We start from the raw sequence: 23,417 nt of genomic DNA on the forward strand, positions 1-23,417 counted from the left end.
GGGTACCTATGGTGTATTATTTTGGGAACCCATGGAATTTTTTTTTGTAAATTATTTAAAATAATTTTGGGAGACTTTGATGTTCTATTTTCTTGTCCTATGTTTTTGAGTTAATTTTGGGATCCTGTTTTTTTCCCTCTCTTTTCTTAAAGGTATGCCGTTTGCCCAAATCAGTCTTATCTTAGGAAGTATAGTTTTGGAAATTTCATTGTACCCTATAAAATTTTATTGGCAATAACAAGATGGACAGTAGTACAATAGCAAGAGATATTTACAGCTTTAGTTGTCGCGTGCCGATAATCCCCAGATGTTAGAAACCAGAATAATCCAGGTCCGGGCAGGGACCATCGTTACTCATGAACAAATGATGTGTAATTTAGAATCCGTGTCGAGTTTTTACCCTTCACATCGAGATTTTTGGGAAAAAATTCAAAATTGTATTTTACAATTTAACTTTAAAATTGCAAAAACGAATATACTGAAATATTGCAAATGATTTAAGGTTATAGGAAAGATGATAAATCGTTAATCAAAATTTGTTCAAGGCCTTCCCAAAAAATTGTGATGTCATCCACATAACCCTCCACAATTTTTTTACTAGCCTTGTTTTTCTTGGTAGTGTCATCAAAATTCCAAAAACAACAAATATCTAAAAGTGTGTCTGTGAAAACGTGCAAGCATCCGCTGAACGAATTTTTCCCTCAAACTCGCGATTCCCGCCAGAGAGCGTATCCAGAAGTTTCTACGCGCGGACCTATAAATGCATCGCGAGCCGCATTGTATCCCAGTTGAAAGGTCAACACTTCTTGTGTGTGTGCAGTGACTATGTGGTTCGATCCCTTCGATTATTCCCGGCCATCCCGTCTCCTGGACCAGCGCTTCGGTTTAAGCTTAGAGCCCGAGGACCTCTTCTCGCCCATGATCCCGCGGGAATTCCGCAACTACCTCAGCCGTCCCGCGGGGTATCTGCGCCCTTGGCGGTCGGCCGCGTCTGAGCGGGACGCCGGGTCGACTCTCAGCTTCGCCGAGGGTCAGTTCCAGGCCAATTTAGACGTGCAGCAGTTCAAGCCGGACGAGATCACGGTGAGGGTGGTGGACAACACGATATGTGTGGAAGGGAAGCACGAGGAGAAGGAGGACGAGCATGGGTACATTTCGCGACATTTTATGCGGAGGTATGTGGTGCCGCGAGGGCACGATCTGGATAAGGTGGAGTCCAGGTTGTCGTCGGACGGAGTGCTTACGATTACGGCGCCCAAGATTGGGGTGGAAGAAGCGGGGGCGCGGAGTATTGCGATAGTCCAGACGGGACAACCGTCCAAGGTCGTGGAGAAGAAGGAAGAGGAAAGAAGCTGAAAATTATAATTTTCCATTTCTGTAATATTATGTATCTTTAAGTAAATAAACAGCGATAATGAAACCCTTTATTTTCCAACGAACTTAGCCACCCACATTACAACAAAATAAACCCCCAGGATATTGAAACCGTTTCTTAATTTCACAAGTCTCCAAGAAAACTTCTCACGAAGCTCGCCTTTTCAGCACTATAAGGCGATTCGCTGTTGGTTTCTAGATAAAAGTCTCCAGTTTGCTTAGTGTCCAAATCGCCCATATAAGCATACTCGTCGTCGCACAAATAGCTCGTTGTGAATTTGAGCCAGTTGCTACACTTCCTTGCCTTGAACGAGTTAGGTCTTGCCACGGCTTCTGTGAAATACTTCCAGCTCCTCTGGTGATCACACGCAACTATAAAAATTTTCGTTAATAAAAAAAATAGCATTAGGGATAAAAGTACTGACTTATAATGTCTTTGAAACCATCGAGATCTGGAATAAAAGCTTTGAGACACCCAGGCTGGAAACTTCCACCGTTTGGATAAAAATCGAGGGTACCACACTTATCCAGGTAGCCGAAAGTACCACCGTTGGTGTGGATAACGTGGACAACTTCGGCGTCGTGTTGGTTCAGACGTTCCTCTTCTGGTCTAGACGAAAATAAAGGACCTGCAGGATCAAGAGCTACGATTCTTGGGATTTTCTGGTTTGTTAGTTCTTGCACTTTCTTGCCGGTGTAGCCGGAGATTTGACCACCCAGAGAGTGACCGATGACTAGGAAGTTAGAAAGTGGGATGTTGTAGTTTCTGTTAAGGTCCGAAATGAATTCACCAATGATTGCACCTGGAATAAGTCACGGGTTATTTTGATCGAGTACCACATTAGTACCCACCGATGTCCATGGTTGTGTACGACGACAACAAGTACCCCAAGTGGGAGTACTCAGACCAGTCTACTTGAATCACGTAGTACGAACTGTCCCGTTTCAAAAGAGCATCCTTCAAGTCGTCGTACCATGAAACGTCTTTATGCTCCAGCCAGCCATGGATGATGAAAGCGATTTTAGCACGAGGATTGTTTAACGGAGATGGGTTAGTAATATCAAGTGGAATATAACTATCTTTCTCTTTGTTGTGTTTGGTGTATAGATACAATTTAACGTTTTCTAGTTTCACAGGTTCGCGCATTAACCCACGTTCCACTAAAGCAGCCCCAGTGTAAATATTGAACAAGTCGTGTTTAATGTCATCACTGAGGAAAAAGCTGTCGGATCCTGCAACGATTAATTAGGAAAATAGAAAATATGGCCAAAATCAAAGTGAAACTTACTTCCATACTGAACGACACAAAATAGAAGCAACAACTGTACTACTCGTTTGTGCATCTTTGCCGATTTTTGAAAAACTTCTAAAGCCAGAATTTGAAATGGCATCCTTTTATACAATTTTCTTTTTAAGTCGATGTCAAAATTACAATTAATTTTGGTTTTGACTGATAAGATTTATGTTCGTATGTGTACCATCTCGTTTTTTTTTAAAGGCGGTTTCATAAAATCCACAATATTTATCGTTGAGTCATAATATAACGCATTAGGTTTTATTTGATTTATTTATGATCTTTTTTTGCTAGAAGAGACCGACCAAAAAAATGTTTTGCATCCCAATAACCCAGCGTCTATTTCATATACTGTCAGTTGATATGATAGTATTGCCTGTGATATTATTACAGGTATGTAAAATTTTTTCAATCCATACAATTTTCTGGCCTAAATGTAACGAAAAGTAAAATGTATTTCTTTTTAGTTTGGTTACTACAAAAATACGATTTCGTCTTCGACTGGGCGTTCCGCTAATTTATGACTTGCAGCCAGGCGGCCACCTGCACAAAGAGCTGCCGCCTCAGTTTTTTTGCAGTTGTTTCTCATTCTTACTTTGTTTTTTTTTCGTTCAGTAAAGTATACCGCACACTTTTGAAGTTATTGCATTTGTATTCACGTTTTTTCAGTTTGCTTACACAGGGTAATGCAAAAAAATTAATGACTCCATTTATTTTATTAATTAAATCAAGAACTGCAAAACCGAATACCTAGAAATGTTACAGACGATTTAAAGATGGTAATTTTTAGATCAATTGATAACGTCATGTCATAATTTTGCCGAAAAAAAATATTTAAATTGTGCGATTGTGTTAATTATACATATTTCACATGGTATTTTCTCGTAGAAAAATAACGATTTTACAATTAGGCTCCGCCCCTCGGCTTACGACGAATAAAAAAAATCATCAGAATTGAGACAGGGCGGGTGGGCGGGGCTTATATTTTGACTTTTTGTTTTCTTAATATACATAGCCATTTTTTCACAAGAAACTTAAAACATGGTTAAAATGGTACATTTTTGCATGGAAATATGGATTTTGCAATTATGGGGCGGAGCCTAATTGCAAAATCGATATTTCCCTTTACTAATTTTCCATTTGTGAAAAGAAGTCTACACATATTAAAATCAAAAGCAAAATTTAAGCCCGCCCACCCGCCCTATCTCAATTGTGATGATTTTTTTTATTCGTTGTGAGCCAAGAAGGGGGAGCTTAACTGCAAAGTACTTTTTTCTTTACAAGAAATTAAAAACATGTGTTTGATTAAGTATATTAAGCAAAAATGCAAAATATAAACACCGCCCACCCTCCCCATCTCAATTGTGGTGACATTTTTATTCTTGGAAATTGAAAACACATTTAAAATGGTAATTTTTTTTAGAGATATATGGATTTTGCAATTAGGCTCCACCCCTAGGTCTAGCAACGAATGAAAAATTCATCATGATTGAAATCGAGACAGATGGGTATAGCTTATTTTTTGTTTGTTTTTTTTTTTTTAATTAACACTTTTAGTTTTCTTTGTTTAACACAGTTACTTCAGAACACATTTCACATGGTTATTTCTCGTAGAAAAATAACGATTTTACAATTAGGCTCCGCCTTCGGCTTACGACGAATAAAAATATCATCAGAATTGAGACAGGGTGGGTGGGCGGGGTTTATATTTTACCTTTTTTTTTAATATACGTAGCCTTTTTTCACAACAAAAAACTTAAAACATGGTTAAAATGGTACATTTTTGCAAGGAAATATGGATTTAGCAATATGGGGCGTAGCCTACACATATGTATTCAAACCAAAAGCAAAATGTAAGACCGGCCACCCACCCTATTTCAATTGTGATGATTTTTTTTTATTCTCCGTGAACCAAGAGGACGAAGCTTAACTACAAAATACTTATTTCTTCACAAGAAATTAAATATATGTGTTTGAGTATCGTGTTGTTCAAACAATACTAGGTATATTAAGAAAAAAATTCAAAATATGAACCCCGCCCACCCACCCCTTCTCAAATGTGGTGATTTTTTTAAATCATAGAAACTTAAAGCGCGTTTAAAATGGTAAATTTTTGTAGAAAAATAAAGATTTTAGAATTAAGCTCCGCCCCTCGGCTTACGAGGAATAAAAAAAATCATCACAATTGGAATGAGGTGGGTGGGCGGGGTTTATATTTTGCTTTTTTCCTTAATATACATAGTATTCTTTGAACAACACGATTCCCAAAAACATGTTTTTAATTTCTTGCAAAAAAACAAGTATTTTGCAGTTAAACTCCGCCCTCTTGGTTCACAGAGAATAAAAAAAATCATCACAATTGAGGTAGGGTGGGTGGGCGGGCATACTTTTTATCTTTTTGTTTTAAGATGTGTAAACTTCTTTTCAGAAGATGAAACTTAAAACATGTTTAAAATGGAAAATTTGTATAAAGAAATATCGATTTTGCAATTAACCTTTGCCCCGTAATTGCAAAATCCATATTAAAATGGCTACGCATATTAAGAAATACAAGGTAAAATATAAGCCCCGCCCACCCACCCTATCGCAATTGTGATGATTTTTTTTATTCGTTGTGAGCCGAGAAGGGGAAGCTTAACTGCAAAGTACTTTTTTCTTTACAAGAAATTAAAAACATGTGTTTGAGTATCGTGTTGTCAAAAAATACTATGTGAATTAAAAAAAAACGCAAAATATAAAACACGCCCACCCACCCCATCTCAATTGTGGTGATTTTTTTTATTCTTAGAAATTGAAAACACATTTAAAATGGTAAATTTTTGTAGAGACATGGATTTTACAATTAGGCTCCGCCCCTAGATGTAGCAACGAATGAACAATTCATTGTGATTGAGATTGAGCCGAATGGGTGGGGCTTCTCTTTTTTTTTTTTAATTCACACTTTTAGTTTTCTTTGTACAACACAGTTACTTAAGAACATGTTTTATATGGTTATTTCTCTTAGGAAAATAACGATTTTACAATTAGGCTCCTCCCTCGGCTTACGACCAATAAAAAAAATCATCAGAATTGAGACAGGGCGAGTGGGTGGGGTTTATATTTTACTTTTTTTTTTTCTTAATATACATTGCCATTTTTCACATCCAAAAACTTAAAACATGGTTAAAATGGTACATTTTTGCAAGAAAATATGGATTTTGCAATTATGGGGCGGAGCTTCATGGCATAATTGATATTTTCTTATACAAATTTTCCATTTTAAACGTGTTTTATGTTTCATGTTGTGAAAAGAAGTTACACATATTAAAAGCAAAAGCAAAATTTAAACCCGCCCACCCGCCCTATCTCAATTGTGATGATTTTTTTTATTCGTCTTGAACCAAGGGGGTGGAGCTTAACTGCAAAGTACTTTTTTCTTTCCAAGAAATTAAAAACATGTGTTTGATTATCGTGTTGTCATAAAATACAATGTACATTAAGAAAAAAATGCAAAATATAAACCCCGCCCACCCACCCCATCTTAATTGTGGTGATTTTTTTATTCTTAGAAACTTAAAATACGTTTAAAATGGTACATTTTTGTAGATATATGTGGATTTTGCAATTAGGCTCCGCCCCTAGGTTTAGCAAAGAATGATTGAGATCTAGACGGATGGGTTGGGCTTCTCTTTTGTTTTCTTTTTTAATTAACACTTTTAGTTTTCTTTGTACAACACAGTTATCTAAGAACATATTTCACATAGTTATTTCTCGTAGAAAAATAACGATTTTACAATTAGGCTCCGCCCTCGACTTACGACGAAATAAAAAAATCATCAGAATTGAAACAGAGCGGGTGAGGTTTATATCGTAGCTTTTTTGTTTTCTAATGTTCATAGCCATTTTTCACTACAAAAAACATGGTTAAAATGGTACATTTTTGCATGGAAATATGGATTTTGCAATTATGGGGCGGAGCCTAATTGCATAATCGATATTTCTTTACACAAATTTTCCATTTTAAACATGTTTTAAGTTTCATGTTGTGAAAAGAAGTCTACACATATTAAAACCAAAAGGAAAATTTAAGCCCGCCCACCCGCCCTATCTCAATTGTGATGATTTTTTTTATGCACCTTGAACCAAGAGGGCGGAGCTTAACTGCAAAGTACCTTTTCCTTTACAAGAAATTAAAAACAATATTTGAATATCGTGTTGTCAAAAAATACTATTATGTATATTAAGAAAAAAAAGCAAAATATAAACCCCGCCCCCCCACCCCATTTCAATTGTGATGATTTTTCTATTCTTAGAAATTGAAAACACATTTAAAATGGTAAATTTTTGTAGAGATATATGGATTAGGCTCCGCCCCTAGGTCTAGTAACGAATGAAAAATTCATCATGATTGAAATCGATCCGGACGAATGGGGCTTCTTTTGTGTTTTTTTTTAATTAACACTTTTAGTTTTCTTTGTATAACACAGTTACTTAAGAACATATTTCACATGGTTATTTCTCGTAGAAAAATAACGTTTTTACGATTAGGCTCCGCCCTCGGCTTACGACGAATAAAAGAATCATCACAATTGAGACAGGGCAGGTGGATGGGGCTTATGTTTTACCTTTTTTTTTTTTTTCTTATAATACATAACCATTTTTCACAACAAAAAACTTAAAACATGGTTAAAATGGTACATTTTTGCAAGGAAATATGGATTTTGCAATTATAGGGCGGAGCCTACACATATTAAAACCAAAAGCAAAATGTAAGCCCAACCACCCGTCCTATCTCAATTGTGATGATTTTTTTTTATTCGCCTTGAACCAAGGGGGCGGAGCTTAACTGCAAAGTACTTTTTTCTTTACAAGAAATTAAAAACATGTTTTTGAGTATCGTGTTGTCAAAAAATACTACGCAAATTAAGAAAAAAATGCTAAATATAAACCCCGCCCACCCACCCCATCTCAATTGTGGTGATTTTTTTATTCTTAGAAACTTAAAACACGTTTAAAATGGTAATTTTTTGTATAAAAATAAAGATTTTAGAATTAAGCTCCGCCTCTCGACTTACGACGAATAAAAAAATCATCACAATTGAGAGGGAGTGGGTGGGCGGGGATTTATATTTTGCTTTGTTTCTTTACTATACGTAGTATTCTTTGAACAACACGATTCACAAAAACATGTTTTTAATTTCTTGTAAAGAAATAAATATTTTGCAGTTAAGCTCCGCCCCCTTGGCGCACAATGAATAAAAAAATCATCACAATTGAGACAGGGCGGGTGGGCGGGGCTACATTTTGTCTTTTTTTCTTAACAAGTGTAGACTTATTTCGTCAGCAAGAAACTTAAAATATGTCTAAAAAGGTAAATTTTGGTAGTAATCTACTCAAATCCTCCACTTTTTTTCTACAACCCCTCTAAATACGGCAAAAGTGGAACATCAATGTTACTAACTAACTAGTTACATATAAACAGAGTTTATAAATGACAATTTTCAGCTCTAAAAGCTACTACTACAACGAGATCTTCAACGTGAACAGAAAGTTTATAAATCCCATGTTTTTTTAGATTTGCTTATATACAGTTAGAGTAATTCAAAATCAAATTTTATAAATTTTCGAAAATTTTGGATATGTTTCATTGTACTTCAGTTGCGAAAAAAGTTTTGTCGAAACAACTTTAGACCAATTTTTTTAACTAATTTATTAGTAATTTTATAAACTTTAGTCAAAATCAGTGACAAGATCGTAATATTGGTTGCCTATACTTCCCCCAATCGATAGTGCTTTTATACCAGTTTCTATCAAGAAAGAACAACTGTTTTTGTTATTTAATTTTTTGTATCAATAAAACTACTTATAGGCAAAACAATATACAACTATTATTTATTATATTTATTTATTTATTTAGATTTTAGATTTCATTTAAGTTTTTGAATGAAATTTTTGACAGCTGACAGCATTTGAAACAGATTTGAAAGTTGATGTTTTGTTACGCAAAGGAGGCAAAGACATAACCAAACTTAAAACGGTGGATGCGTGCATTTATAATAATTAATTGAATAAACTGGGTCAACACAATGTGAAGTGTTTGAACGTTGTTTTTATTTATCAAATTCAGCGATTGTTGTATAAATTAAGGCGACCATATTGATTTGAACCTTATGCAGGTGTCTTCAAAGTGCTTATTGTATTTTTCCCCCTTTTCATGTTCATAGTCGAATTAAAATGGTAAACTTGTGATGCCTTGTGAAAGCTTGGACTGTAAACTATTGAAACATTTTAGGACTCACAGGAAGAAAATGAAATCAAAAACATCCTTAAAGGTTTGTTGATATCAAACCCCTTCAGATCCACGCAACAGCAACTATGGAAAGACTTTCAAGAGATGATCGGTCGGGCGATTCCTTTACGAAAACTAGGCTTTCAGACATTTGATGAGTACTTGCGCTCAATTCCGGATGTTGTTCAAGTAGGATTGTATTAATTGTAAAAGGGTAAATTATGTTAAAATTTGTACAGGTTTATGGGTCAGGTCCTTCAGGTGAAGTGGAAGCGGTCACGTCTAAAAGTCAACACATAAATGAGATGGTGTTAAAGCAAAAAAAAGCTGTACCAAAATCCAGAAAGTAAGCAATTTTGGAAATTTTATCTATTGTTATTAATTGTCACGATTAAAGGGTTTACTCCAGGCCCATTTCAACAGTACATCATAGGTTACCTCGCTTTTTCCAAAACAAGTACTCTGTGAAGCTTCCTCCATCAACAAATAAAAAGTCTGAATCAACTTTGGAATCTCCTCCACTACGTGTTGAAAAACTGGATCATCAGTCAGAAACACCAAATAATAGTATTCAACAACCGGCAAAAAATGTATATAAACCTCACCTTCATTTCAACCACAAGCCTCAGCACCAAGAAGAAAATAGTGATTCTCCTGTGATAAATAAAAATGATTATTCAAATCGAATAAATTCAGATCTTTCAAATCAAATCTGTGATGACTCTAGAGACTGTGCAACTGATTATACCGAACAAGCGACATGTTTACCAACCGAAATCAGTCATTCATCTGAAGTTCCTGTAAAAGTTCAAACTAATTTACTCAACCTATTAAAAAAATTTCCTGATGGTATCGAATGTACTAAGTTTCCAGCAGAGTACCGGTATTTTTGTCACACTGTACTTTTGGTTCAAACGTAACTAAATTATTTTAGGGCTATGTATAAAAAGAACATTCATTATGAAGAGTATGGTTATCGATCATTGATTGAGATGTGCCTAGATTTACCCAAGATTTTCAACTATGTTCAACACTCGTCGCACGATTATATGTTGTATGACAAAAAACAGCCACTACCAAGCCAAGATCTGAAAAAAAATTCGGCTAAGCACGTTCAGACTGAAAATGTGATTACGACTCATGTACTGGAAGATCTGCCAAAATTAAATGTAAGATTTTTTTTTTTTGTAAATTAAAAAAAAATGTTTAAGCATATATTTGCTCTGCTGTAGTGGAAAACGTCATCAGCGTTGCTGCCGTCAGACGTTTTTACCATAAACGACCAGATGAGTCGCTTCTTTCCAGCTGATATTCAAGAAGAAGACATTCTTGACATTACAATTGGAGAGATCTATGATCTTTCAAAGTTCTGGTTTTACATGACGTTTGGGGATTTGGATCCTCTTATGGATGAATTGCAGTAAGTTTTAACTAGTTTTAAAATAAGCAAATATTAATTTCGTATTAACAATTTTTGTTTCTAACTTTGGTAAAAGTATAGGAACAAATAGATTATACAGGTATATTTTTTCAGAATATAATTTTCGTTTTGATCATTGCTATCTATGCATTCATTATTATTTAAAAAGAAAAATTAATCAAAGCTGTTTATGAAACGTATAATGGGTTGCCTATGCAGAAATATTCATGCGTGAACAGATTAAATGAACACCCTGTATATTATATGATTATATGTTCTTTTTTTTTAAGACTTTACAAACATACTTAATTTTGGACTGGTTCTATATCCACATTTACAAATTCTCGTACCTACATTTTTTTCTAAAACGGACTTAAATTTCTGAAAAACTTTTCGCCTATCTGCCAAAGTTAGTCTTGTCTTAGCAAGTATTTACCCCGCCCACCCACCCACGTTATTCTCATACTAAGGACTAATTTTATTTCTGTCTAGTATGGGATCCACTTATATTCATATCAGATAAAATGAATCACTGAAATAGAGGTAGGGTGGGTGGGCGGGGCTAAGTTTAACTTTTTCTTGCACAGTCCATTATACACAAGGAATAGCCCCGCCCATTCGCCTCCTCTTCATTCTATTAACTATTCTTAATATTGTTTAGTCTTATCTTAGCAAGTACTAGCCCCACCCACCCACCCTCTATTTTCTTAAAGAGTGTCATCTGCCAAAGTTAGTCTTATCTTAGCAAGTACTAGTCCCGCCCACCCACCCACGCTATTCTCATACTAAGGACTAATTTTATTTCTGTCCAGTATGGGATCCACTCTCATTTTCAATCTTTCTAGTTTTCGATTCTTTCACTTTTGATTTTACGAATTTTCGTTTTTTCAATGCTTATTAAAATTTTTAGAATACCCGCTTTTACAAGTTTTCTATTTCTCAGATTTTGAACGATTCGATTTTGGGAATTTTTCCAATCCTGCATTTTTTTAATTTTTCGATTATTCAATTTTAGATTTTTCGGGTTCGCCGATTTCTCGGTGTCTCGACCTTTCGATTTCTCGATCTCTCGATATTTTGATGTCTCGATTTCTGGATGTTGTCTCGATTCATCGAAATCGGTTTTTCGAATTTTGTATTTTCGAATTTTAGGTTTTCCGCTTTCCCAGATTTTCGTTTTTGTTAAATATTTGATTCATCGAATTTTCAATTTTTCGAAATTCGTTTTTCCAATTTCTCGTTTTTTCAGGTTTTGAATTCTACGATTTTTCTCAAATTTACGATTTTTCGAATTTTCAGTTTTTCAAAATTTCGATTTTTGATATTTTGAGTTTTCGATTTTCGATCTCGAATTTTCAATCTTTCTACTTTTCGAGTCTTTCACTTTTGATTTTACGAATTTTCCATTTTTCAATTTATCGAATTTACGATTTTGTAATATTTTAATTTTTCGATTTTACAAGTTTTCTATTTCTCAGATTTTCAATAATTCAATTTTGGGAATTTTTCTAATCCTGGATGTTTCAATTTTCCAATTTTTCGATGTTTAGATTTCTCGGTTTTTCGATTTTTCGATTTTATAATTTTCGGTTTCAGAATTTTCGATTTTTTCTTAGATTTTTCCATTTATCGAAATCTTGATTTTCGAATCTTTGATTTTTCGGTTTTGCCAATTTTAGGTTTTCCGTTTTCCCGGATTTTCGTTTTTGTTGAATATTTGATTCGTGGAATTTTCATTTTCTTTCCTTTTGGACTTCTCGTTGTTCCAGTTTTTGGATTCTTTGATTTTTCTCACATTTTCGAATTTTCAATTTTTCACAATTTCGATTTTTGGTATTTTTAAATTTTCGATTTTCGATCTCGAATTTTCAATCTTTCTATTTTTCGATTCTTCACTTTTGATTTTTCCAATTTTCGATATTTCAATTTTTACATTTTTCAGTTTTTAGACTTCAATTTTTTTTTAAATTCGATTTTTCAAAATTCCAATTCAATTCTTCAGTTTTTTTCAGTGTTGTTCAATGGGAGCCGACAATAACTTCTGGGAGTCGAATTACAAAAAATTTCTCTAGGTAATTTTCGAGGGTGGTTGAAAAATGATCAAAAATATTGAAAAATTGTTGAGGTTTTTGAGAAATTGACAAAAAATCTACAAAACATTCGGGGAAGTAAATCTCAAGGTGCTAATCCGAAAATTTAAAGATTTTGTTATTCCAAAACAATATTTTCGAAATATTCGGTTTGAAAACCATTTTTTTAAATAATCCGGAAATTTGAAATATTTCAATAGTTGATAAAAATGACGCCGTCTAGTAACTACTCTTAATATTGTTTAGTTTATTCTTATGTTAGCAAGTACTAACCCCGCCCACCCACCCACGCTATTCTCATACTAAGGACTAATTTTATTTCTGTCCAGTATGGGATCCACTCGCATTTTCAATCTTTCTAGTTTTCGATTCTTTCACTTTTGATTTTACGAATTTTAGATTTTTCAATTTACCGAATTTACGGTTTTGTAATATTTGAATTTTTCGATTTTCCAAATTTCTCATTACTGGACTTCTCGTTTTTTGAGTGCTTATTAAAATTTTTAGAATACTCGCTTTTACAAGTTTTCTATTTCTCAGATTTTGAACGATTCAATTTTGGGAATTTTTCCAATCCTGGATTTTTTAATTTTTCGATTATTCAATTTTAGATTTTTCGGGTTCGCCGATTTCTCGGTGTCTCGACCTTTCGATTTCTCGATCTCTCGATCTTTTGATGTCTCGATTTCTGGATGTTGCAATTTTTCGATTTATTTCTCGATTTCTCGGCTTTTCGATTTTTCCTTTTTTAGAATCTTCGCTTTCAGAATGTTTGATTTTTTCCTGGATTTTTCGATTCATCGCAATCGGTTTTTCGAATTTTATATTTTCGAATTTTAGGTTTTCCGCTTTCCCAGATTTTCGTTTTTGTTAAATATTTGATTCATCGAATTTTCAATTTTTCGAAATTCGTTTTTCCAATTTCTCGTTTTTTCAGGTTTTGAATTCTACTTGCTAAGATAAGACTAACTTTGCAGATGACACTCTTTAAGAAAATAGTGGGTGGGTGGGTGGGGCTAGTACTTGCTAAGATAAGACTAAACAATATTAAGAGTAGTTACTAGATGGCGTCATTTTTATCTACTACTGAAATATTTCAAATTTCGGGATTATTTAAAAAAAATGGTTTTCAAACCGAATATTTCGAAAATATTGTTTTGGAACAAGAAAATCTTTAAATTTTCGGATTAGTACCTTGAGATTTATTTCCCCGAATGTTTTGTAGATTTTTTGTCAACTTCTCAAAAACCTCAACAATTTTTCAATATTTCTGGTCATTTTTCAACCACCCCCGAAAATTAGCTAAAGAATTTTTTTGTAATTCGACTCCCAGAAGTTATTATCGGCTCCCATTGAACAACACTGAAAAAAACTGAAGAATGGAATTGGAAAATTGAAAAATCGAATTGTAAAAAAATTGAAGTCTAAAAACTGAAGAATGTAAAAATTGAAATGAAAATTCGAAAAATCAAAAGTGAAGAATCGAAAACTAGACAGATTGAAAATTCGAGATCGAACATCGAAAATTCAAAAATACAAAAAATCGAAATTCTGAAAAATTAAAAATTCGAAAATTCGAGAAAAATCAAAGAATCTAAAAACTGGAACAACGAGAAGTCCAAAAGGAAAGAAAATGAAAATTCGACGAATCAAATATTCAACAAAAGCGAAAATCCTGGAAAACGGAAAACCTAAAATTGGAAAAACCGAAAAATCAAAGATTCGAAAATCAAGATTTCGATACATGGAAAAATCTAAGAAAAAATCGAAAATTCTGAAACCGAAAATTATAAAATCGAAAAATCGGAAAATTAAAAAATCGAGTAATCGAAATTTAAAAGATTCGAATCTCGAAAAATCGAAAATTCGAAATTTCAAAAAATTGAAAATTCGCAAAGTCGAAATATCGAAAAACCGAGAAATCTAAATATCGAAAAATTGAAAAATTGAAACATCCAGGATTAGAAAAATTCCCAAAATTGAATTATTGAAAATCTGAGAAATAGAAAACTTGTAAAATCGAAAAATTAAAATATTACAAAATCGTAAATTCGATAAATTGAAAAATGGAAAATTCGTAAAATCAAAAGTGAAAGAATCGAAAAGTATGAAGATTGAAAATTCGAGATCGAAAATCGAAAACTCAAAATATCAAAAATCGAAATTTTGAAAAACTGAAAATTCGAAAAATCGTAAATTTGAGAAAAATCGTAGAATTCAAAACCTGAAAAAACGAGAAATTGAAAATCTAATTTCGAAAAATTGAAAATTCGATGAATCAAATATTTAACAAAAACGAAAATCTGGGAAATCGGAAAACCTAAAATTCGAAAAACCGATTTCGAAAAATCCGGGAAAAAATCAAACATTCTGAAAGCGAAGATTTTAAAAAAGGAAAAATGGAAAAATCTAGGATTGGAAAAATTCCCAAAATTGAATTGTTCAAAATCTGAGAAATAGAAAACTTGTAAAAACGAGTATTCTAAAAATTTTAATAAGTATTGAAAAAACGAGAAGTCCAGTAAAGAGAAATTTGGAAAACCGTAAATTCGATAAATTGAAAAATCGAAAATTCATAAAATCAAAAGTGAAAGAATCGAAAACTAGAAAGATTGAAAATGCGAGTGGATCCTATACTGGACAGAAATAAAATTGGTCCTTAGTATGAAAATAGCGTGGGTGGGTGGGCGGGGTTAGTGCTTGCTAAGATAAAACTCACTTTGGCAGATGACAATCTTTAAGAAATTAGAGGGTGGGTGGGTGGGGCTAGTATTTGCTAAGATAAGACTAAACAATATTAAGAGTAGTTAATAGAATGAAGAGGAGGCGAATGGGCGGGGCTATTCCTTGCTTATAATGGACTGTGCAAAAAAAAAAGATTAAACTTAGCCCCGCCCACCCACTCGTTTTTTCGTTTTTTTTTTGTTACAAAGTAAGAAATAAATCTTAATGTAAACAGTATAACAAAAAGCTTACTGTGAGGCCTTTTTTTCTTTTATAACAGCTCCACCCACAGTCTACAGAACATATAACTAATTTTTTAAATAATCCTGAAATTTGAAATATTTCAATAGTAGGTAAAAATGACGCCCTCTAGTAACTACTCTTAATATTGTTTAGTCTTATCTTAGCAAGTACTAGCCCCACCCATCCAGCCTCTATTTTCTTAAAGAATGTCATCTGCCAAAGTTAGCCTTATCTTAGCAAGTACTAACCCCACCCACCCACCCGCGCTATTCTCATACTAAGGACTAATTTTATTACTGTTCAGTATGGGGTCCGGTTTCATTCTGACCAGATAAAAAAATCACTGAAATGGAGGTACGGTGGGTGGGCGGGATTAGTTACATATTCTTCTCTATAGTAGGAGTGGGGCTGTTAAAAAAGAAAAAAAATGGGTAAACCCTATTTTTGTATTATTTACATTAAGATTTATTTCCTATTTTAGAAGAAGAAATGAGAACGGGTGGGTGGGTGGGGCTAAGTTTAACTTTTTCCTGGAGAGTCTCTTATTTTATGGGATCCACTATCGAAAATATGGGGGAGGGGTGGGTGGGCGGGGTTAATTATATATTCTTCTGTAGAATGGGAGTGAAGATGTTAAGAAAGAAAAAAAAGCCTTATAGTAATTTTTTGTTACACTATTTACCTTAAGATTTATTTCTTATTTTGTAAGAAAAAAATTAGAAAACTTGTGGGTGGGCGGGGCTAAACTTAACTTTTTTTGCAGAGTCCTTTATAAGTAAGAAATATTAATTATTATATGTTCTTCTGTAGAATGGGAGTAGGACTGTTATAAAAGATGTTGATGACGTCATCACAAAGTTTTTGTAAGAATTATAATATTCAGAGCATTTTGTTCGATTGTGTTTTAATTAATAATTTTAGTCCTGTTTTGAGAAGACAAACTCATTAAAATCAGACTTCTACGTGACATTCTTTCGATGTACAAACATAAATAAACACTTGAGCTTGAGATTGCTATTACGTACGGCTGAAGGACAAGGGGTGTTATTTATGCCTCTGGTTTTTACTTCACAACTGTTATCACAAAACGAAAATTGTAAAATCAAATTTTATAATTTTTTATAGGAGCCTTCATTTTTTAGATTTGCTTATACCGGGTCACTCAAAAAAATTAAAGAATCGTCAATTTATTTTATTGAATAAATCACGAATTACAAAACTGAAAAATAAAAGAGAAAAGAGAGGGTGGGTGGGCGGACTAGTAATAGTAATCAACATTGTATACCAATTTTTTACAATTTAAAACTTTATGCAGTTTTAAAGTTAAATCGCAGGATTTTTTTCAAAGAGTGACTTATGCATCGCAATTTTCAGGATTTTTTTTTCGAAGAACAGCACCGCTTACCTTGTACCGGAGTTACTACTAGAAGAGGGACTGTACTGTGTGGCTATGTACTCCGGCCTGTACCACCGCTGCGTTATTGTCAATATGGTGCCGAAGATACCCGAGTGCGTACGAGTCAGTAATTTTTTGTGTGTAATAGGTAAATTTTGTTAATACGGTGCGTTCCCGGTAGGTATTTTTCGTCGATTATGGAACCGTCGAGAACGTCCCTTCCAAAGAAATTTGGTTCCTACCGAAGCGCTTCGGCGAAGTGCCCTGTCAAGCGATTAGGGGACGCTTGGCCAACATATACCCAGTGGGCGAAAATCAACCGTGGAAGGTTTCGACCGTGCGAAGACTCGAACAACTCATAACGAACCGAGTTGTCGTAGGAAAAGTGACCAGAGTCGACGAGAAGGACCACTTTGTGGATTTATACTTGGCGGATATTACAAACAAGGATAAGATATTCTACATTAACGATATTTTCGTGGACGAAGGACGTGCACTTTACATCGGCGACGTATGTATATATTTGAATTTGTGTTGCCATAATCGAGTCCTGTTTTCCCCTCAGGAAAGAAAAAAGACTTTGGTGGATCACGACTGCACCCCCAATGTGCGATACATTCACTTATATCCCGAATTTTACGAAATCGAAGCCGGAATGGCGCCGACGACGGAAGAAAGAAAGTACATCTTCGCCAACAAAATCCCGATGCACCACTACATGCCGCAGTACTTCGACATATACTACAACGAAGACATCCACCAAATCGTCCGCGACTTTGAAAACTTCGGCCGCAAAAGAAAGAAGAACATCGTCATTCCTACAATCGACCTCGAGTTCGACTTTTCCTTCTTCCCTGATCACTTGGTCGACGAAATCAAAGAACTGTATTTGCAAGACCACCCACACGCCGAAGTGGAACTATCGCAGAGTCGAAAATCCGTAAAAAGTGAAAGTGGGTGTAAACCAGACTCTACAAAAACCGTAGTTAAAAGCAAATCGAACGCTGACGGTGAGAAAAAAACGAACGGCTCAGTTAAAGAGTATTTTTGTAACAAAAAACGTATTTCAGAGATAAGACAAGGTACGACCGGTGCTGCTAAAATGGAAACGGGCGACACTAAAAACTCGCGCGAGAATTCGTTCGGGAGTAAATCGTTTGGTGACTTTGACCGGTCTACGGAAGCCGCGGCTCTAACGAACACTTTTCGACAACTAAGTGTGAATAATAACGATTCGGGTGTGATGAGTATCACCCCGACGCGAATCTCGAACAACCCGTTTTTGAATGACTGTAACGTAAACACTAACCCATTCCGGACAACGAATCCCTTCTGGAGCGAGCAACTGGAACTCGAAGAAACCGTTGACACAACTCAGTTGCTGGATTTATTCGCGAAACCGTCAACCGAATCGCTGCCCGATAAAATCGTGAACGACTTGAAAAACTCGTCGTGTACTTGTATACGAGAGAAACAAGTCAATGTTGAGAAGGACGTGGGAGCGACGAATACTCTGCACGACGTAACGTGTAATAGCACCATTACGGACACGGTTAGCCCGATCAGACAAGTCCAGAATACCAGCCAGCGTGTGAGGACTCCACCTGGATTCAGTTCAAGCAATGTTTCCAATAATAGTATGACGGTTCCGATGGTGGCACCCAACAACTTTTATGGAAGTCCTAGGGGCAATCCCTATTATCAACGGTTTCCGTTTCAGAATTCCGGCATGCCGCAGAATCCGCCGATTTTGCCGTACGTTCTGCCACCGCAAAATAACTATTTTGGTTGTGTGCCTCAGGTGTACCCGAATGCGTACAATTTCAATGCGCTGAATTGGCAGCAGTTGTTTTCGCAGCCGAATTTTAGGCCGCCGCCTCGGTATCCGCATTGAGGTTTGAGGTGAAAGGGTTTTGTGTGGGGGCCTGGTGGCGACAGTGGAAGTTTTTTTACGTTGTGATTTAGTGACGATGTTGTGTTTTTTTAAATAGAGATTTATTTATTTTAACTGTCACTGCGTGTTGGGATCGTGGTTTTGAATTGCATCGTTCTTGGTAGGATTTTTTGCCACCGGTGTACGAATAAATGTTTATTTTGTGGGTTTTCTTTTATTGTGCCCTAACGATAAATAGCAGTATTAAGATAAGTGGAGTGAAATAAATAATTGAGTCACATTAAAATATTCTTTTTTTTTCTATGTCTTTTTTGTAGTATACAAATTAGTTTCAAAAAATTCAAGCCTATGGATTCCGACGTGTCAATTCTAAAAATATAGCGTGTTTGAGGACGTGATTTCTTCAGTTTTACGATTTCTCGAATTCTTCATTTTGCGATTTCTCAATTTGCAATTTTTCGTTCCAGTTTTTATTTTCTTCAATTTTTTGATTCTTTACTTTTTCATTTTATCAAATTTTTAATTTGCAATTTTGCGTTTTGATTTTATAATTTTTTGTTTTTCCATTTTCATTTTTTTTTTTTAGTTTTCCTTGCTTAAATTTTTTCTTTTCTTTTTTGTTTCTACAATTTTACGATTGCAACTTTACGGGTTTTCACTTTTGAATTTTTTAATTTTTAGATTACGCAGTTTTGGGATTTGTAATATCGCGAGCTTTCAGTTTTTAATTTTTCGATTTTTGGATTTATCCATTTTTCATTCCTTCTATTTTTAGATTTGCAATTTTTCGATCCGGTTTTTATTTTCTTTATTTTTCAATTATTCGTTTTTCGATGTTCCGATTTTATAATTTTTTGTTTCTTCAAGTTTAATTTCTTTAAATTTTCGCTTCTTCAATTTTTCGCTTTGCAATTTTTCAGTTTTTCATTTTATTGTTTCTTCAATTTATGGATTTCGCATTAAAACTTCTCGAATGTTCATTTTTCAATTTTTCATTTCTTTAAATTTTTAATTAACAGTTTTGGTTTTTGTTTTCTTTATTTTTTCAATTTTTCGGTTTTTCAATATACTGATTTTAAAATTTTTCTTTTTTTCAATGTGAACATTTTTATTGTTTGGATTTTACAAATTTGCGATTAACAATTTTTGGGTTTTCGTTTTACGATTTTTTAACTTTTAGATTTTTTAATTCTTCATTTTTTCAGATTTAGATTTTTCAGCTTCTTGATTTTTGAATTTTTCGTTTCTTCAACTTTTGATCTGCAATGTTTCGAGTTTTCTTTTTAAATACGTATCTAATAACAATCATAATTTAAAAATTTTCTAATTTTTTCAATTTTACGATTCTAGAAGTTTCCATTTTTCAATTACTGGAGTTTTAAACTTTTTCACTTATTCGATTTTTCAATTTTTCGATTTTTAATATTTTGGATTTTCCACTTTTTCGATTCGATTCGTTTTTTTCTTTCCAATTTTTAGAATTATCAATTATTTTCGATTTTTAAATTTCTCGATTTTTAGTTTTCCAATTTTTCGTTTCTTGAGGTCTTCGATTTTCCACTTTTTCGATTTTGCAATTTTCCATTTTTTCAGTTTTTTTCTTTTTCCGATCTTTAGTTTTCGATTTTTAATACAAAATTTCATTTTGACAAAGTCGTTTAAAAATTCTCAAAAAATTCACGGTTATAGATCTCGACGTGCTGATTCCAAAAGTATAATAATATAGTAATATTTTCGAAATATTGGGAGCAAAATTCGAATTTTTTTAAATTTAAAAAAAATGCGATGTTTGAATTTCTCGATTCTTCATATTTTCGATTTCCCCAATTCTTCATTTTGGGATTTTTCAATTTGCAATTTTTCGTTCCAGTTTTTATTTGCTTTATATTTTCAATTATTCGTTATTTCAATGTTCCGATTTTATAATTTTTTGTTTCTTCAATTTTGATTCCTTAAGTTTCGCTTCTTCAATTTTTCGCTTTGCGATTTTTCAGTTTTTCATTTTATTGTTTCTTCAATTTATAGATTTCGCAAATTTTTCGAATTAAAACTTCTCGATTTTTCATTGCAATACCGCGAGTTTTCCGTTTTTAATTTTTAATTTTTTTCAAATTTTCGATTTGCAATTTTTCGTTTTCTTTGTTTTTTCGGTTTTTCAGTGTACTGATTTTAAAATCGTTCTTTTTTTCAATGTGGAAATTTTTATTTTTTGGATTTTACAATTTTTTCAATTAGCAGTTTTTGGGTTTTTAGTTTCACGATATTTCAACTTTTAGATTTTTTAATTTTTCATATTTTCAATTTTACGATTTTGGAATTTTCCATTTTTCAATTACTGGACTTTCAAACTTTTTTGTTTATTCGATTTTTAATTTTTTGGATTTTCCAGTTTTCGTTTTTTTCTTCGTTCCAATTTTTCGAATTATTAATTATTTTCGAATTTTAAATTACTAATTACTTATTTTAATGTTCCGATTTTATAATTTTTTGTTTCTTCAATTTTAATTTCTTAATTTTCGCTTCTTCAATTTTTCGCTTTGCCATTTTTCAGTTTTTCATTTTATTGTTTCTTCAATTTATAGATTTGGCAAATTTTGCGAATTAAAACTTCTCGAATTTTCATTTTTTCATTGGAATATCGCGAGTTTTCAGTTTTTAATTTTTCATTTTTTTCAAATTTTCGATTTGCAATTTTTCGTTTTCTTTGTTTTATCGATTTTTCAGTGTACTGATTTTAAAATCTTTCTTTTTTTCAATGTGGAAATTTTTATTGTTTGGATTTTACAATTTTTTCAGTTAGCAGTTTTTGGGTTTTTAGTTTCACGATTTTTCAACTTTTAGATTTTTTAATTTTTCAGTTTTTCAATTTTACGATTTTGGAAGTTTCCATTTTTCAATTACCGGACTTTTAAACTTTTTTCTTTATTCAATTTTTAATTTTTTGGATTTTCCAGTTTTCGTTTTTTTCTTCTTTCCAATTTTTCGAAATATTAATTATTTTTGAATTTTAAATTACTCGATTTTTAGTATTTCAGTGTTTCAATTATTCGTTTCTTCAGTTCTTCGATTTACAATTTTTCATTTTTTAATTTGAAATTTGTCTTTTTTCCGATCTTTTAGTTTTCGATTTTTAATACATAATGAAAAATTTCATTTTGACAAAGTACTTTAAAAATTCTCAAAAAAGCCACGGTTATAGATCTTGACGTGCTGATTCCAAAAATATAGGGAGTTTAGGGTCACGAAGCAATATTTTCGAAATATTCGGCGGGAAATTCGAATGTTTTTGAGATTTTTAAAAATTTCGATCTTTCAATGGGCGATTCTGGAAAAACGGTTGGAATTATCGAAGAAATGAGGCCGGAAGTGACTTCTTCAATTTCCCGATTCATCATAGGAGTATTTTCTATTTCTCGGATTCTTCATTTTTTTTTATTTGATTACGTTTTTTTTGCGATTTCTCAATTTTCAATTTTTAGATTTGCAATTTTTCGTTCCGGTTTATATTTTCTTCATTTTTTCAACTATTCAATTTTTCAGTTTTTCATTTTATTGTTTCTTCAATTTATGGATTTCGCATTGAAACTTTTCGAATTTTCATTTTTGAATTTTTCCATTTTTCGGTTTTCCAATTTTTCGAATGATTAATTATTTTCGAATTTTAATTTTTCGTGTCTTCAGTTCTTCGATTTGCAATTTTTTATTTTCTATATATATTTTCATTTATTCGTTTTTCAATGTTCCCATTTTATAATTTTTTGTTTCTTCAATTTTAATTTTTTTTAATTTTCGCTTCGCGATTTTCCAGTTTTTCATTTTATTGTTTCTTCAATTTATGGATTTCGCATTAAAACTTCTCGAATTTTCATTTTTCAATTTTTCGATTCTTTACATTTTCATTTCTTCAAATTTTTAATTTGCAATTCTGCGTTTTGGTTTTTTGTTTTCTTTATGTTTACATTGTTTCGATTTATGAGTGTTACGATTTTATAATTTTTTGTTTTTCCATTTTCAGTTTTCCTTGCTTAAATTTTTCCATTTGCAATTTATCATTTTTTTTGTTTCTAAAATTTTACGGTATGCAACTCTACAAATTTTCATTTTTAAATTTTTCAGTTTTTCAGTTTCCCAGTTTTTGGATCTTTCAATTTTTAGATTTCGCAATTTTTCGATTTGTAATATCGTGAGTTTTCAGTTTTTAATTTTTCGATTTTTGGATTTATCAATTTTTCATTTCTTCAAATTTTCGATTTGCAATTTATCGTTTCGGTTTTTGTTGGCTTTATTTTTTCGATTTTTCAGTGTACAGATTTCAAATTTTTTTTTTTCAATGTGAAAACTTTTATTGTTTGGATTTTACAATTTTTCGATTAGCAATTTTTGGGTTTTTCAGCTTCTGGATTTTTGGATTTTTCGTTTCTTCAATTTTTGATCTGGAATGTTGCCAGTTTTCATTTTAAATATATATATATATATATATATATATATATATAATAATTATTATAATTTAATTTTTTTTTCATTTTTTCAATTTTACTATTTTAGAAGTTCCCATTTTTCAATTACTGGACTTTTAAACTTTTTCATTCATTCGATTTTTAATATTTTGGATTTTCCAGTTTTTCGATTCAATTCGGTTTTTTTCCAATTTTTCGTTTCTTGGGTTCTTCGATTTGCAATTTTTTATTTTCTTTATATTTTCAGTTATTCGTT

At 32.8% G+C, this 23,417-nt stretch overlaps 3 protein-coding genes across 4 annotated transcripts; 2 read left to right on the top strand and 1 right to left on the bottom strand.

Annotated features, from left to right (window-relative positions):
* The first annotated feature begins 775 nt into the window (after window positions 1-775).
* Window positions 776-1,420, top strand: LOC135132456 (protein lethal(2)essential for life-like). The gene has a single exon (XM_064060559.1). It carries the CDS (start codon window positions 826-828, stop codon window positions 1,354-1,356), a length of 531 nt encoding a protein of 176 aa, XP_063916629.1. The 5' UTR covers window positions 776-825; the 3' UTR covers window positions 1,357-1,420.
* Window positions 1,421-1,498: 78 nt separating this feature from the next.
* Window positions 1,499-3,258, bottom strand: LOC135131811 (phospholipase A1-like). Its single transcript, XM_064059662.1, has 5 exons — window positions 3,157-3,258; window positions 2,664-2,670; window positions 2,227-2,607; window positions 1,800-2,177; window positions 1,499-1,746 (listed from the first exon to the last, which is right to left on the bottom strand). The coding sequence occupies exons 1-5, from the start codon at window positions 3,256-3,258 to the stop codon at window positions 1,499-1,501; spliced, it is 1,116 nt and encodes a 371-aa protein (XP_063915732.1).
* A 5,371-nt stretch (window positions 3,259-8,629) lies between these two features.
* On the top strand, window positions 8,630-18,909 carry LOC135132567 (tudor domain-containing protein 5-like). Of its 2 annotated transcripts, XM_064060691.1 has the most exons (10): window positions 8,630-8,885; window positions 8,941-9,126; window positions 9,177-9,283; window positions 9,335-9,820; window positions 9,872-10,106; window positions 10,170-10,357; window positions 16,789-16,933; window positions 16,992-17,321; window positions 17,376-17,820; window positions 17,881-18,909. In XM_064060691.1, the coding sequence occupies exons 1-10, from the start codon at window positions 8,883-8,885 to the stop codon at window positions 18,702-18,704; spliced, it is 2,949 nt and encodes a 982-aa protein (XP_063916761.1). In that variant the 5' UTR covers window positions 8,630-8,882; the 3' UTR covers window positions 18,705-18,909. The 2 variants fall into 2 exon arrangements, with proteins under 2 accessions (XP_063916761.1, XP_063916760.1); XM_064060690.1 differs by having other exon boundaries at window positions 17,376-18,909.
* Window positions 18,910-23,417: the final 4,508 nt, after the last annotated feature.

The sequence above is a fragment of the Zophobas morio genome, unplaced genomic scaffold, assembly GCF_036711695.1.
Source record: "Zophobas morio isolate AGI-343-1 ecotype UQ-CSIRO unplaced genomic scaffold, CSIRO_AGI_Zmor_V1 ptg000021l, whole genome shotgun sequence".
NCBI classification, from domain to species: Eukaryota; Metazoa; Arthropoda; class Insecta; order Coleoptera; family Tenebrionidae; genus Zophobas; species Zophobas morio.